The sequence below is a fragment of the Balearica regulorum genome, chromosome 3 (assembly GCF_011004875.1).
Source record: "Balearica regulorum gibbericeps isolate bBalReg1 chromosome 3, bBalReg1.pri, whole genome shotgun sequence".
NCBI lineage: Eukaryota > Metazoa > Chordata > Aves > Gruiformes > Gruidae > Balearica > Balearica regulorum.
Window position 1 is genome coordinate 942,969 of NC_046186.1, and position 15,456 is coordinate 958,424.

Genomic DNA, 15,456 nt, shown 5'->3' on the forward strand with positions numbered 1-15,456 from the left:
GAGCTGTGTCAATCCCGTAGCTGTTGTCTCATTCCACTTCTAGGGTATGTGAGCAATTCAGTCTAAAGGCGCTGTCTGATGAATGGTTTCTAGCAGTCTTTGTTAGGACTCGGGAAAGTGCAGGACACCTAGACCTGAAAATGTCAGTCTGGACTTCAGCCAGCCTGGAAATATAAAAGCAAAGTGGATACTGCTTCTTGGGGGAGATGTGTAAACCTGTCTCTCGTCTCGTTGCAGCATGCCAATGAAGATGTGGAGAGGATGCTGTTAGGAAACAAGTGTGACATGGAAGATAAAAGAGTTGTCCCTAAAGCAAAAGGCGAACAGGTAAGTGTTGGACAAAAACTTGCTTGTCAAAGTAAGCAAATCAGTGCCAAGACTTCCCACCATCTCCAGGTGGTTGGGTGCCACAGCGGGATGTGTCAGGGAACGAGCAGGGCAGCTGGATTTACTAATGGTTTGTAAGGCTAGGGGATGTGTTCTGAGAAGCTGCGTTGCAAAGGAGTGCAGTGAGTGGAACGGGTTCAGCTGCAGTTTCTGCTTGCTTTGATAACTAAAATTTTTCGGGCATCCTTTAAGTTACCTTACAAGCCTGTCACGTGATAAGTATCTGTCGTCCTGTGTTCAGATGTTCACTTGTGATTTAATATACTTCAGTTGCTCATTCTGAATCATTAAGTTCCAAGTCTTCTTTTGTGACACTTGGTCTAGCTAGTACTTCTGATGCCTGCTACGGCTGCAAGAATATTATGTGCTCATAAATGCGCTAATCCTGAAGTTACAGCAGCACCAATTGAATAGCTTTGCAGTGATGCTAACACCCTCTTTCTTTTTTGGTTTAGATTGCTAGGGAGCACGGTATTAGGTTTTTCGAAACTAGTGCAAAAGCAAATATAAACATTGAGAAGGCATTCCTCACATTAGCAGAAGACATTCTTCGAAAGGTAGGTGCTTACAGTTTTCCTTTGGAAAAAAAAAAAAAATCCTAAAATCTCTGCTCCTATTGCTTTCGATGTTTACCTGAATTGTTGCAGCTTTTGACTTTGTGCTAAGACAAATGGGTCCCCGAAGGAGGATTATTGTACAGCTGAAGCTTCTAAAGCTTGTTTGAAGTTTCATTATTGTAGGGGTACTATCTAGAGATGGTAGTATACATCAAAGAGCTGAGGAATGTAAACTCATAGTTGTTTGGCCCTTAAACTTGTGGTTGTGTCATACATGTGCTTGGAGTTACAACGTTTTGGTTGGTGTCCTTTCCCTGCCACCATCTCCATTGATACACGACATTGCCCAAACACTCCTAAGCACCTGTTGGGAAGGGTTTAGACGTGGTTGGCAGAACAGATGAATGAGCTCTGTCATGTCCTACCTTGTTCCCAACGATGAGCCCTCTCAGCCTCTGCGTTTCGTTGGAGGTTGTATTGGACGGTTACATTGCAACTGAGAGAAGAACGTGGATCAGCAGTTCGTCCTGGTGGTTGGCTCCCCTTCCTGAAACATACCATAAAGACAGTTGTCTTTCCTGTGGCCTGTACCCAAATCTTTGTATGCCCAGCGCTGTACTTGTGTCCCTGATGTCTGTCATGAATAGGAAACGCATCGGCTTCCAATAGTTGCTGCTGTTTTGTTGCAGGATCGAGCTGGGCTGGGTGCGGGGGTGGCTCCAGGGCCGGTTCCAGTCAGTTGAGGTACTCCCGTAGCCAAGGACTTGATTTACGCCTGCGCTAGCCCATTCCTGCGTGTGATCAGGCCGTGCCTCTCCAGCACCGAAACTCTGCGGAGCTCGAGATGCTTGGCTTGACCAACTCTAGTATATGTGCCGTGCTCCTAAACGAATCGCCCTACGTGGGGTTTTCTGTGCTGCAGCTTAGCGCTAGAGCCTGCCCCGTGTTGAGACTGCCTTCATCACTGCCTTCCGCCGCTCTCCTGCCTGAACGCCATTGATAACGTCATCTGAGTTAATTGGGTAGAAATCTACTGCAAGGTCAATGCTGAATCTTTTCGCGACCGTTTTAAATACACATCTGCTCAACAATGTCTGGTTCACCGTTGTAGTTCCGAATTGTTTCTTAATCAGTTTTTGGTGAGCTCTATGTGAGAAACTGGATGAAAATCTCTGGCCTTTGGTAAACAGGAGGTCAGCAAATCTTACTGACCCTTTAGACCTTGAATTTTTATTTTGGGCCTCAATGTATCTATCTGAAGAAGGGGAGGGATTGCTTTTGCAAGACTGTGCCAAGGAGAATGAGAAAAGGATTATAGAGACGAAACTGCAGGATTCTCATGAAAGTTTAGGTTGGTTTCTAAGCAGCTGGAAGTAGATGTTAGCATCTGAGCAAAACCACTTGACTTTGATTTTTGCTTTGGTCTAACCAAGTTTACATCCCGTGACGCAGACGAGCCTGTTTTGTCCGCTGCCTCGGAAACTGGCGTCCTGGTTAACTGGAAGGCAGATGCTTTTGAACAACCCGTCTTTATCTATAAATTACTCTGTGGTCTTTTAAGGTCATTAGTTCACATAATTTAGCTTCAGTTTGTGTTAGTTGTATGCTGCGATTTACTTACTCCGCCAAAGTCCAAGTGTCAGTTCTAAGAGCAGGATCTAGAACTAATTTTAGTTTACTTCGGGGTGGTCCAAGTTCAAAAGTGGGTTTTTTTTTTTCCAGCTTTCCGGTTGTTGTTTATTTAAAACAAAACAAACCTTAAATTGGTTCAGCATACTTCTGCTGGAGGCGGGGGGAGGATTCCCTACGTTTCTGTGGAGCTCTTTGTCCGTAGTTTATTCACAATATTATTTGGTGATGTAAGTCTTTCTGTAAGCCGCTCTCTCTTCAGCTCTGCGTACATTATTTCAGAATGTCTCAGGAGTCACCTAACTCTTTCCACTTGTTTCGTTGCAGACCCCTGTAAAAGAGCCCAACAGTGAAAATGTAGATATCAGCAGTGGAGGTGGGGTGACAGGCTGGAAGAGCAAGTGTTGCTGAACCTTCTCCTATATCACCAATCGCCATCCACCGCCCCTTTTTTCTCGCTGCAAAACAAACCACTCTGCCCGTTTTTAACCTTAAACCAATGTTTTGTTCCTCATCTTAACGAGCTCCTGTCTCCCTTTGGTTTTCCGTTTAGGACAGCTTGCGTACTATAATTTTCTCAACAACATGTATAGGAAAATGATCTCGGTGACTTCATTTTTTCATGTACCTGCTCAACTTACCACTACGTTTTGGTTGTATTATAGTCCCGTTCCTCCTGACATTAAAACATATAGCAATCATATTCAACTCTATTCTGCAAATTGTATAAGAATAAAAGTTAGAATTAACAATTTATTTTGTACAACAGTGGAATTTTCTGTCATGGATAATGTGCTTGAGTCACCATATTCCCTAGATACATCAGCAAAAGAGCCAGGAAAACTCATTTTCGCCTTGAGTCTGTGAATGGGGTTTATTTTGTCCTGTGCCTTACGTGGAAAGGAACTTTTGTTTTCATTTTTTTCTTTTCTTTTCTTCTGGTGGAAGCATGTGCAGGAGACATACCATCCATACTTGACCATTTTAAAATACTGAACTCTTTTGTGATTGCTTTCTGTAATTGTTGGTGTAATGCATCGAGGACAAAGGGTGGTGCAAAAAAAAAAAAAAAAAAAAACAACAAAAAAACAAACCTACATTTAATCTGCTGTGTCTCCTTTTTGGTGATCTAGCCATTCAGAACTGTTCCTGCTGCCATTTTTTTTTTTTTTTCTCACTTGCAGCTCTTTCCTTTTGCCTGCATGCTGCTTTTATTTGCATTTCTTCATGGTGTGATGTGTTAATTAAAAGGATGGCAACCTGGTATGTTTGCCAAAAATTTAATACAAAGCACTGATTTAGCTTTCAAGGTAAAAATGTTGAAGATACCTACTAATTTCCCTCTAGCCAATGTCAGTTCACTAGTATATCTTCTCTCTCCTCCTGCATAGCCGTTGGGTTTTATGATATGGAAGAGTTATTTGCATGCACTAGTTTTCTATGGAGGGTGATGTGGTTGTCTACTTTATGTGTATGAATATAACATGCAGTTCCCAAACTGACAGCAGTTAACACGAACTTCGAAGTTCCCTCTTACTGTTAGCCGCTCCAACAAGGTGTTCGGTAGCCCTGCAAAAGGCTGAGTGAAACTAGATTTTTTTTTTTTTCTTTTTAAAAAAAAAAAAAAAGGAGGAAAAGAAAAAGAAAAGTTGGCAGTTTTAATTTATTACCTCCCTGAAAACTTTCCGTTTTCCGGTGTTCAAAGCCGAGTCACCGGTACTTGGGTCAGCCTTGCCCTCGCTCGGTGCGGTGGGCCCGGGGCGGGCGATCCCCCCCTGCTCGCCCCGCTCGCCGCCTCGCTGTGCCCGCAGCTCCCCGGTGTCACCGATGCCGCGGCCGCCTGGTTTCTGACAGGAAGGGGGTAAGGACTGCCCCGGCTCTGTCCGCTGCTCCTGCCCAACCGGGCCCTCGTCCGCAGGAGCCCCTGCCCCTTCGCTTGCCTTGCGTGTAAGATACACCTAGGAGAGCTGCTCCGGCCAAGGACAAACAGATACTTTAAACAGACACTTCTTCCTCCCCGAGCCTCACCTTCTCCTTTAAAGTTGGACAAGCTTCTGCCTCGCTCTTGTCCGCTTGGGTTTTGGACTGTCTCCGGTAAATAAAGTAGTAAATAACGCTGATTTAATTTTAATGAAATGATGGTGTTTTAACATTGAACTTCTAGTTTTGAACGGCTTCCCGTGTAGTAACTTGACCGAGGTGTCTCCCTTTTCCCCTCTGTATTTTGGCATTTTGTCTCCGTGTGTGTTAACCCTCCCCAGTCGAGTGGCTCGGGCAGGGGGCCGGGGCCGGCGGAGAGATCGACACCCTTCGTTTCTCGCGTCCCGCGCCTGCCGCTCAGCGTTGTAAATAGAGTACGGCTACCCTTTGGTTAAACCTGCACTTTCTGACAAGATCAAAAAGGGAAAAAAAAAAAAAGGAGAAGTATACATCAACGTTCTTTTTGTATAATCCTTGTTTTAAACGTGAGCTTTTTATTTGCTTCCGGGGGCTTGGCTCCCTCTGTGTAAATCCCTCGGGATCCTTTGTAGACGCTGTGTTCGTTGCAAGCCAACAGGTAGAGAACAGGCCACTCGCTGGTACTACTCGCTCCGACCGCCATTTCGTATTCTTACCCAGTTAATAAACCGAAATATTTCTAGATCGTCTACTTCTGTTCCTATAAAACCCCGTGAATTTTAACCGCGTGGCTTGGCTTTGTTTTGTGTTGTGGAGTGCAAGGCCCAGCCGAGGAGGAGTGAGCAACAAGAGTCGATACAGATGCTAAAAGAAAAAAAAAAAAAAAAGTAATAATAATGATGTTGGAGGAATTTGCAGTAACTTTATTTCTGCCGGTATCTAAACTTCCTGCTAGCTAGCAAACTAACTGCTTGTGAAACCTCTACTTGGAAGACACCCCCAGCCCCGTGCGTGGAATAAAGCCTAAGGCCAGCCTGGAAAAGGATGCCAAAGCAGCCTTCCCGGTGCCCAGCTTTGCCCGGTGCCGCCGCAGGGAGGCTTTAGCCGACCCGGCCAGCGGAGGAAAAAGCTCTGCGCTACCTTTTGTCATGGCAAAAAAAAAAAAAAAAAAAAAAAAAAAGTAACTTGATTAAATTGGTCACGATAAACTAAAAAGCCGAGGTTGAATCGATGAACCGCGCTCTGGTGCTTCGGCGCTGCCCGGGGAGCTGCTGGTGCCGCGCGGGGCAGGGGTAAACGGCGCTTCGTGCTCTCGGACTCGGATGGTGGAAAAACAGCATCAACTTAAGGTCTAGGATTAATTCCCATGCCTACAATTTTTTACTTAATCTTTTAATATTTTTGCTACTCCACTCTGGCTTTTTATTTAAAACACATTCTTTTGTACCACTTACTGTATCAAATTGTATAAAAGATCACTGTCCCATTCTTGGTCATACCAAGAGCAAATAAAAGCTTTTATAAACTTGCATTGGTTAACTTCCCTCTCGCCAAGCCTCAGCCGGGGGGGGCAGAGGGCTGAGCGCCTGCCGCCCCTCGGAGGAGGTGGGTGCTGGGACAAGACCCCCCCCCCCCCAGCCCTGGGGCCGAGGAACAGCTCTGCACCTGGGCTGTAGCTGCCCTTAGACTGCGCACGGCGACTGCTTGCACCTACCGATAAAACCTGGAAAGCACAAGGTGGTGAAGAAGTTATTTGGCCGGGGGTAGAGCTGTCGCTTCGTACAGAGAAGCCCCAGGCCGTTCTTCTCCAAGGCAGGACCGTGCTACGGCCTGTCGAAGGCTGCCGGCGTCTGCCTGGTGGAGCCTCGGTGGGTGGGGGTACCGCCGGCTCTTGGCCGTGTCCCCCGGGAATCCCCGGCTCCTCGCAGAGCTCCTCTGCCAACGCATTTAAGGAGAGGGGCCGCTGCAGCTCCCTGCACCCGCAGGTCCCAGTGTGGATGCGAGGGACGGGCGGGTTTTCCAGCTCCCCAAGAGCCCCCACGGCCGTGCCGGCGCCCGGCTGGGTTTACAGCTGGGCCGGTGTCCCTCCCCGCTGACCGGGAGCCGTTTGTGCTGGCCGGTCCCCTCTCCACAAGCGCTCCTGCCCCGGGGTCACCCACAGCCCTTGGGCACTCCGGGGTCGGGGATGTCACCCCCGAGCCAAAGCCCAGCGAGGGGCCTGTCCCCATGCCCACGGCGAGGGGACGTGCTTCTCCTTCCCTCCCGCTGCCGTGGTGTCCGTCACCGGGACAGGGTGTTTTCGTGCTGCTGTCGGTAATAAAGCCGCCGTCGAGGCTGTGAGTTTGTCACGGCTGCAGCCCCTGGCAGGGGGACGAGGCCGTGGGGAGCAGCTCGGCGATGCCGAACCGTCCCAATCGCCATGACCTGGCACCGCCGCTGCCTTCTGTCCCCCGTCCCTCGGCTTTCCCGTCCCGCTGGGCCCACTCTGCCCGGCTTCGCGTAGCCAAAGCCGCCCGCCGCCACCTCCGTGACGCTGCTCGTCCGTGTTCTTCCGTGGGGAGGGAAGAGTTCGGCTCGGCTGCCGCTGCCAGGGCGCAGAGCAGGGGCCTTGCAGCATGGCAGCTCTGCACGGCCATCGCCATCGCCATCGCGCTGCTGGTGGTGCGAGGGGTGCCGGGGGGCTGGGGGAGAGGGGACCCGGCAGGGACCTTCCCCACAGACACCGTCCCGCGGCCCTCGGGGTCCCGCTTGTCGTGTCCCCCCCGTCAGTGAGTCCCGAGGCTCTCCCCATCCTCCTGCCGCTGCACCCCCCCTGCTCCAGCCCCGTCCCTGTCCCGGTCGGGGGTCCCCGTGGTGGTGCCGGCCCTGCCGGGGGGGTCCCCGCTTCGTGTGCCGGGTCCGTGTGGGGGTGCTGGGGCGGGGGGGTCCCCACCGGGGAGCGGGGTGTGAGGCGGCTTCGGGCTCCTCCGCCCGTCCCCGCCCGGGCCCTCCGCACCCCCCGCAGCCCCCCCAGGTGCGAAACCCCCGGCCGGGTCCCAGCGGCTCCGCGCCCCCCCCCCCCCCCCCCGCCCTGCACGGCCCCGCGGCCCCGGAACGGGGCGGGCTCCGGGTGCCCTTCCCTCGGCGGCCGAAGGGAGCTGAGCCCCCGGGACCCCTGGAAAGGCTGCGGGCGGTTGGGGCCGAGCCCCCCGTACCCCCCGAGGGGCTCCGGGCCGTTCCTCCGGAGGGCCGGGCGGAGCCGCCGCCACCCCCGGGGCAGCCTTCCCTCCGCGGGTCCCCGCCGGGGGGGGGGGGATGCCCGGCCAAGGGGGGGGGTCCCACCGGGGGGTCCCCGCCCGCCGCCGCCTCCCCCCGCCCCCGCCGCGGAGGGGGGGGGGGGTCCCGCCTGTCGGGGCGGGCGGGCAGGAGGGGCCGGGGGCGGGCGGGGGGCGGCTCCCGGCTGCCCCGTTCCCCGCCGCCCCCCGCCCCGGCCCCGGCCCCGCCGCTGCCCCGGCCCGGCGGCGGCGATGGAGCCCGGCGCGGCCGCCCCCCCCCGCGGCCCGGGGCCGGCCTGAGCCGCGATGCGATGGAGAAGCTGGCGGCGGGGCTGGCCCGGCTCCGCTGGAGCCCCGCGGCGCTGCCCCTCGATGCGATCGTCAGCCAGTGCCGGCTGCCCACCCTCGTCTGCCTGGGGCAGGGTGAGCCGCGGCGGGGCCGGGGGGCGACGGAGGAGGGAGGGAGGGAGGGAGGGAGGCTGGAGGGGCGAGGAGGAAGGAGGGAGAGAGGCCGGAGAGACGAGGAGGAGGAGGAGGAGGGAGGAAGGCTGGAGGCACCGGGGGGAGGGAGGGAAAGAGGCTGGAGCGATGGGGAGGAGGGAGGGAGGGAGGAAGGCTGGAGAGAGGAGGGAGGGAGGGAGGGCGGAGGGATGGGGAGGAGGGAGGGAGGAAGGCTGGAGGGGCGAGGAGGAGGAGGAGGAGGGAGGAAGGCTGGAGGGATGGGGAAGGAGGAGGGAGAGACGCTGGAGGGATGGAGAGGAGGGAGGGAGGAGGAGGAGGGAGGGAGGGAGGCTAGAGGGATGGAGAGGAAGAGGAAGGCAAGCTGGGGGGGCTGAGGAGGAGGGGAGGATGGGGGGTGGAGGGATGGGGAGGAGGGAGGGAGGGAGGAAGGCTTGAGAAGTGAGGAGAAGGGAGGAAGGCTGGAGCAGGGAGGAGGAGGAGGGATGAAGGCTGGAGGATGAGGAGAAGGGAGAGGGGAAGACTAGAGGGGTGAGAAGGAGGAGGAAGGAAGGCTGGAGGGAGGAGGAGGGAGGGGTGAGGAAGAGGAGGGAGGCCAGGTGAGGCAGGACCGGGCTGCTGTCCCGCGTCCGTGGCTGCTGCCGTTTTGTTTGGGGGGTCGGGGGGGCCGGGGGCTGCCGCTCCCCCGATCCCTGGGGCTCCACCAGCACCGGCGGGGGGGAGCAGTGGGGGGGGAGCAGGCTGCCCCAGCCATGGGGCCAGGCCCTGGGTGCCCCCTCGCCCTTTCCAGGTGACACGCTGGAGGTGGTGGCACCAGGCGGGGGGGGCTCAGAGCCACCGTGTGTCCCCCCCCGCCACCCTCCCCGGGGCACAGCCTGGCTGGGGGGGTGGGGGGGTGTGGGGGGTGTGTGCCCGGCTGTGACCCCCCCAGATCAGGGACACCCCCCCCTCCAGAGCAGGGTGCATCCCTCTGGAACAGTGTGTCCCCCTCAGATCAAGGTGCCCCCCCCCACAGCAGGGTCCTCTCCTCCAGAACAGGGTCCCCCGTGTGCCCCCCCCGAGCAGGGTGCACCCCTCTGGAGCAGGGTGGGTGCTCAGGCCCACGCCGGGGGTGGGTGCCGGGGCCGCGGGGTGCAGCGGCAGTGGGGGCCCCCTGCGCCGGCCCCGGCTCAATAAACTTCTTGTTTGCGGCGGCTGCAGCTTTTCAGGGGGGACAAAGAAATTGTTCCCTGGGCAACTGGCGGCTCTTGGCAGCGGGCACCTGCTCATCCCTCCGGGTGCCCCGGGGACGGGGGGGTGTCCTGGGGGGGTGGTGACAGCCCCGTCCCCTGGCAGGTGAACGCGTGGAGGGGGTGAGCGCTCAGGACGTGCTGCTGGTCCACTCCTGCCGGCAGTGGACGACGGTGACGGCTCACAGCCTGGAGGAGGGCCACTACGTCATCGGCCCCAAAATCGACATCCCGCTCCAGTACCCAGGTGGGGGCGGCCGGGGCGTGGGGGGGGACAAGGACAAGGGTGCCGGCGTCCCCTGGGGCATCAGAGGACACCCCCCCACCCCCCCAGCTCTGGGAGCTGAACTGGGGCTGCTCCAGTACGGCCCAGTCTGGGGGAGGAGATGCTCTGGTTCGGGGGCTGCTCTCTGCCCCTCCCGCCCTGCCAGTGCCCAGCCCAAAGCTGGGGGGGGCTGGGGGGGGTGGGCAGGGGCTGGGGACAGGAATGGGATGGGGTGGGACTGGGGATGGGATGGGGACAGGAATGGGGATGGGATGGGGTGGGACCGGGGATGGGGACAGGGATGCAATGAGGACGAGGATGGGATGGGGACGGGATGAGGACAGGGAGGGAATGGGGACAAGGATGGGGACAAGGACAGGGATGGGATGGGACAAGGACAGGGATGGGATGGGACAAGGACAGGGATGGGGCTGGGCATGAGGGTGGGGATGGGGACCCGGCTGGGGCTGGCGATGGAGACGAAGGTGCTGAGCTGCTGGCGGCGGCCGTAGCAAGAGCCTTAATGACCACTCTAAGTGCTCGCCATGTCGGTAATGAGTCCTGCTAATAAATAAATAATGGGCAATGGAGTGGGGGAGGGGCTAATCGCCTGTCCCAAGGGGGGCGAGGCGGGGAGGGCCGGGCAGTGTGTTAACCGGCTTCGGGGGGCTCGGCCGTGCCCAAGCCCAGCGTGTGGGGCTGCCCCCGGCTCAGGCACCACGGCTCCGGCCTCCACCGAGTGCTGCGGCCCCGAAGCCCTGCCCGGCGAGGGGCGGCCGTGGCCCCAGCACCGCTTGGCACGGAGCTGGTAGCGGCGGAGCCGGCTGGCGCGGGCACGTCGGGGGGATTAATATTCCCCTCAGGTCTGTCCCTGCCGAGCCGATGCCAATGGCGGCAGTTTTGCTGCCAGCCACAGCCCCCCCACCCCGCTCCTGCCTTCGCCTTCGCCACCGGCTCTGCTGCTGCCCCCCCGGCCCCTCCCCGGGTCCCCTCCCCGGTGGCTCGCCCACCCCAGGCGTGGGGCATTGGGGGGGGTCGCAGGGCCCCGGGGGGGCAGGGGGGGTCCCTGCAATTTGGCTGCTCCACGGGCGGGTTCCTCCATCCACGGAGCATTTCTGTGGGCGCTTTGGGGTGGTCCCCGCAGCTCTGGGTGGGGGTGTGTGTGTGTGTGTGTGTGTGTGTGTGTGTGGCATTGCCGAGACACCCCGTGTGCCGGGGCGTTGTGCTCTGTCCCACCCAAAGCCCCCCCCCCGTGGTGCTGCCTGGGTAGGGTGCAGCTATGGGGGGTGCGCTGGTGTCCCCTTGCAGCCCCCGGAGACCCTGAGTGAAGCCCACAGAAATGCCCCCCCCGAAATGTGGTGGGGACCCCAGCAGGTCGCCGGGGCCAAGCACTGGAGATGGGCTCCTCACCACCGTGGCTTTGGCTGCCCCACGCAGGGAAGTTCAAGCTGCTGGACCAGGACCGGGACATCCGCGAGCCCGTGCAGTACTTCAACAGCGTGGAGGAGGTGGCCAGCATCTTCCCAGACCGTGTCTTTGTCATGGAGGCCATCACCTTCAGTGTGAAGGTCGGTACGGGGACAGCAGGGGACACTGGTGGGGCAGCAGGGAATGGCAGTGGGATGTGAGGGGACATCACGGGGCAGTGGTGGGACAGCACGAGAGGACAGTGGGCCAACGGGATGGTGGTGGGACTTCGATCAAGGGTTGGTGGTGGGACATTGGGGTAGTGGTGGGACATTATCAGGCTATGGTGGTGGAAATGGGGACAATGGTGGGACGTCAGGAGAGGACAGTGGGACGGCAGGGTATGGTGGTGGGAATCAGGGGACGGTGGTGGGACATCGGGGGGTTGTGGGATATCAGGGTGAGGTGGTAGGAATCGGGGGGGGGAACGGGACATTGGGGGGTCAGTGGTGGGACATGGGAAGAGGGGGACAGCAGAGGGTGATGGTGGCACGTTACAGGATGGTGGTGGGATGTCAGGGGACAGTGCCAGGGCAGCGGGTCCCACGGTGGGGCTGTCCCGGGGCAGGTGGTGTCGGGGGAGTTCAGCGAGGACAGCGAGGTGTACAACTTCACGCTGCACGCGGGGGACGAGCTGACGCTGATGGGCCAAGCGGAGATCCTCTGCGCCAAGACGGTGAAGGAGAAGTCCCGCTTCAACACCATCCTGCGGAAACTGGGCAAGGCGGCGCCGGCGGCGGGGGCCAGGCAGGTGAAGGGCAAGATGCCCTGCCTGATCTGCATGAACCACCGCACCAACGAGAGCCTCAGCCTGCCCTTCCAGTGCAAGGGCCGCTTCAGCACCCGCAGTCCCCTCGAGCTGCGGCTGCAGGAGGGCGAGCACACCATCCGCAGCATCATCGAGAAGGTGCGGCTGCCCGTCAACGTGGCCGTGCCCAGCCGCCCCGCGCGCAACCCCTACGACCTGCACGCCATCCGTGAGGGCCACTGCTACAAGCTGGTCAGCATCATCTCCAAGACGGTGGTGTTGTGCTGCATCCTCCGCCGGGACGAGCTGGTCCCCTTCCACTTCCTCCTGCTGACAGACATGCCCCGCTTCCAGCTGCCCGAGGGGCTCCTGGCCGGGGACCCCCAGCTGGAGAAGCTGCTGCGGGACAGCGCTGCGTACTGCCACGACCGCTTCAACCCCGACGAGTACTCGCGGGCCGTGCGGGAGGCCAAACCCGATTTTTCGGAGGAGTGCGCCAGCCCCCGGCGCCTGCGGCTCTGCCTGCCTGCCTGCGCCCGCGAGGAGCTCAGCCAGCCCCTCCAGCGCCTCTCCCTCTGCGCCTGCAGCACCGGGGTCCCCCGGGAACCCACCGCCCGCTGCCAGGGATCGTGGAACGTCGGGGGGGGCACCCCGCGCCCGCCGCTGCCCGAATTCCCCGACCCAGACCGGGAGTACATGACGCCCGACTGGGCCGAGCCCGAGTTCAGGACTCAGGAGCCGCTGGAGATCCCCTACGAGGAGCTCTGGAGCAACCCCAGCCCAGAGGGCTGCTGCGAGCCCGGCACCGGCCGGCAGGACCTCGTCTCCTTCGGGGCCGTCACCCCGCTGGGCTCCCCGCACCGTCCTGGCGTGCCCGGGGACGAGACCCGTGGGGACACCCCGCCCCCCGTGCCACCCAAGTCGGAGGCGGTAAGAGCCGCGGTGCTGACCCCGGGGATGGGGAACGACGGCCCTGGGGCCCCCCCTGCGCCAGCTGCCCTGGCCGGGGCGATGGACGGGGTGAGCCGGGCGGTGAGCCCCAGCGTGGCACGGGGCTGGGACCCCCCCTCCCCTGGCTCCAGGGTCCCTCCCCAGCTCTGCTTGGTCACCCAAATCCTCTGGGCTCCCCAGCACCACGGGGGCCCCAGTTCCCCAGGGTCCCCCATCACCAGGGGTACCCAAAGCCACAGGACACCCCTGTACCACCGGGTCCCCGGTTCCCCAGGGCTCTCTGCACCACAGGGCACCCGAATCTCTTGGGTTTCCCACCACCGTGGGGGTACCCAGATCCTCTGGGCTTCCCCTGCACCGTGGGGGAACCAAAGTTTTGGGATCCCTGCAGCATGGGGTACCCAGTTCCCTGAGGCTCCCCCACCCCGTTGGTACCCAGAGCTGCCCCCCAGCCCCCCCCTCGCCCTCTCCAGCCGCGGGGCCCCGGGTGCAGATCCCCCGGCACCGGTGACCTGACGGTCCTCACCCCCCTTCCAGGTGAAGGAGGAGTGCCGGTTGCTGAACGCACCCCCTGTGCCGCCCCGGGGCAGCCGCCCCCCGGCACCCTGCAGCCCCCCGGCCCCCCTGCGCTGCCCGAAGCTGGCTCCCGCTCCCTCGCCCAGCCCCAGCCTCTCCTACTACTCCTCGGGGCTCCACGACGGGTGAGTGGCTCCGGCGCGGCCTGGATGCTCTGGTGGGCATGGGGCGGCGGGTTGACACCCCAGGGCGGGCTGCCCCTGCCCCGTGGGGCTGGGGGGGGACATGGTCGCGGGGTGATGGTGACATTCTCCTTCCTCCGGCAGGTCGGTCCCGCGGAGCGGCAGCGGCTCGCCCTCACCGGACGCCTACTCACTGTACTGCTACCCCTGCACCTGGGGCGACTGCAAAGCCGGGGAGGCCCCCGGGCGCCCGCTGCCCCCCGCCGCGCTGCTCCCCGCCGCCCAGCCCGCCCCCACCTCCTGGTCGGACCCCTGGGCCTACGCCGAGGCGGGCGCCGGGGCGGGCAGCGGCTGCTCGACCCCGCTGCCGGGGGCCGAGCCCCCCCTGAAGCCCTACCGCAGCTGCCCCCGCCTCAAGCCCCTGCACCCCCAAAAACGCTTTGCGCCCTTTGGGGCGCTCAACCCCTTCGCCGGCCCGGCCGAGTGGCCGGAGAGCCCAGAGTGGCCCAAGCCACCTTCGGCCCCGGCAGCCCCCTCCTCCTCCTCCTCGCCGGAGCCCTTCGCCCCTGTTGAGGGGCTGGAGCCGGCACCCCCCCCTCGCCCCCCCAAGGCCTTCGAGGGGGACAGCATCGTCATCCGCGGGGCGGCCCCGCTCTCGCCCGCCGTCCTGCGCGGGGCCGAGGGTGGCGTCACCCGCCTCTACCTGGCACAGGGCGTCATCGAGGTGCCACCGGCGGCGCGGGGCGATGGGGGGGCCCCGCCGGCCGCCCCCCGTCCCAGCGGGGACGGCTCGCCCTGGCTGCCCCCCGCCGACCTCTCGGCCCTCTCGCTGGAGGAGGTCTCTAAGTGCCTGCGCTTCATCGGCCTCTCCGAGGACGTGGTCAGCTTCTTCGCCCGCGAGCGCATCGACGGCAGCATCTTCGTGCAGCTCAGCGAGGAGATCCTGGCCGACGACTTCCGCCTCACCAAGCTCCAGGTGAAGAAGATCATGCAGTTCATCAAGGGCTGGCGCCCCAAGATCTAAGCCGCACGCTGGGGACCCCGTGGACTCTGGGGGTCCCCCGGCCACCTGGACCATGGCTCTGGCTGTCCCCGCTCCCGTCCCCTGCCCGGCGCTGGGGGGGCCCCGAGGCGGCAGTCACGGGCTGTGGGGTACCCTCCTCCCCGGCAGCTCGGCCCTATTGCCCAGCCCTCCCCCCTTTCCCTTTTAACACTGGACAGTAATTTTGGCCCAAACGGGCTGGAAAATACTGGAGTTTGCGTTGACTGGTTTAACTTAATCCTTGTGGATTAGCGTAATAAAGGTACGGGAGAAAAACAAGCCACCGGAGAAGCTCCTTGCTCGGGGAGGAGGGGGAAGCAGGATCCGGGGGGTCACTCCCGTCCTTGCACACCCCACCGTGCCAGGGCAGCGTGTCACGGCCACACAGCTGTGCCCCATCCCCAGCACAGGGCAAGGGACAGCGCTGCTCTGGGACCTGCCCCGGGCTGCCTGCACCCCAGGGTGATTTCGGGGGGCTGGAAGGAAGCTCCCCTGCTTGAGGGGCACAGCACCCTCAGGGCTGCCTCCACCACCCCGCTCTGGGGGTGACCAGAGCCCCCAGCCCCTCCTCCAGAGCAGGAGGCAGGTCCCGGGGGTGCTGCCTCCCCCAGGGAGGGCTGGAGGCCGGTTACCAGCTCCATGGGCAGCCCGGTGCTGCCCCAGCCGGCAGCAGAGGCAGGATGAGATGATGTCTCAGCCCAATTTTATGCCAGGAGCTTTGAGAGACAAGCACAGACATGACATGAACAGAGCAGCAGCAGCCCGGTCCCGGCCCAAGCCCTGCCAGGGCACAGGAACAAGGCTGGAGCCCGGGGAGGCAGAGGCCAGGCCAGCTCTGAAATTAGTGACAGATGCAGAGAGATTTAAAGCC

At 60.7% G+C, this 15,456-nt stretch overlaps 2 protein-coding genes across 2 annotated transcripts in view; both read left to right on the plus strand.

Moving 5' to 3' along the window:
- The window catches only part of RAB10 (RAB10, member RAS oncogene family), a 47,557-nt gene extending 41,554 nt beyond the window's left edge, over positions 1-6,003 (plus strand). The window contains exons 4-6 of the mRNA XM_075750227.1: positions 238-327; positions 843-944; positions 2,901-6,003. Of these exons, the coding sequence (XP_075606342.1) occupies positions 238-327; positions 843-944; positions 2,901-2,984 (276 nt within the window). The 3' untranslated portion in view covers positions 2,985-6,003. The remainder of the gene's footprint in view (positions 1-237; positions 328-842; positions 945-2,900) is intronic.
- A 1,892-nt stretch (positions 6,004-7,895) lies between these two features.
- Positions 7,896-14,850, plus strand: GAREM2 (GRB2 associated regulator of MAPK1 subtype 2). Its single transcript, XM_075750228.1, has 6 exons — positions 7,896-8,149; positions 9,521-9,661; positions 11,117-11,247; positions 11,715-12,824; positions 13,383-13,546; positions 13,688-14,850. The coding sequence occupies exons 1-6, from the start codon at positions 8,038-8,040 to the stop codon at positions 14,565-14,567; spliced, it is 2,538 nt and encodes an 845-aa protein (XP_075606343.1). The 5' UTR covers positions 7,896-8,037; the 3' UTR covers positions 14,568-14,850.
- Positions 14,851-15,456: the final 606 nt, after the last annotated feature.

What these genes read in the sequence shown, in the direction of transcription:
- GAREM2 (XM_075750228.1), top strand. Translation starts at nt 8,038, where the DNA reads ATGGAGAAGCTGGCGGCGGGGCTGGCCCGGCTCCGCTGGAGCCCCGCG. An exon ending in CATCCCGCTCCAGTACCCAG is followed by an intron (nt 9,662 to 11,116) that starts GTGGGGGCGGCC and finishes TGCCCCACGCAG; the next exon opens with GGAAGTTCAAGCTGCTGGAC. An exon ending in TCCTCGGGGCTCCACGACGG is followed by an intron (nt 13,547 to 13,687) that starts GTGAGTGGCTCC and finishes TTCCTCCGGCAG; the next exon opens with GTCGGTCCCGCGGAGCGGCA.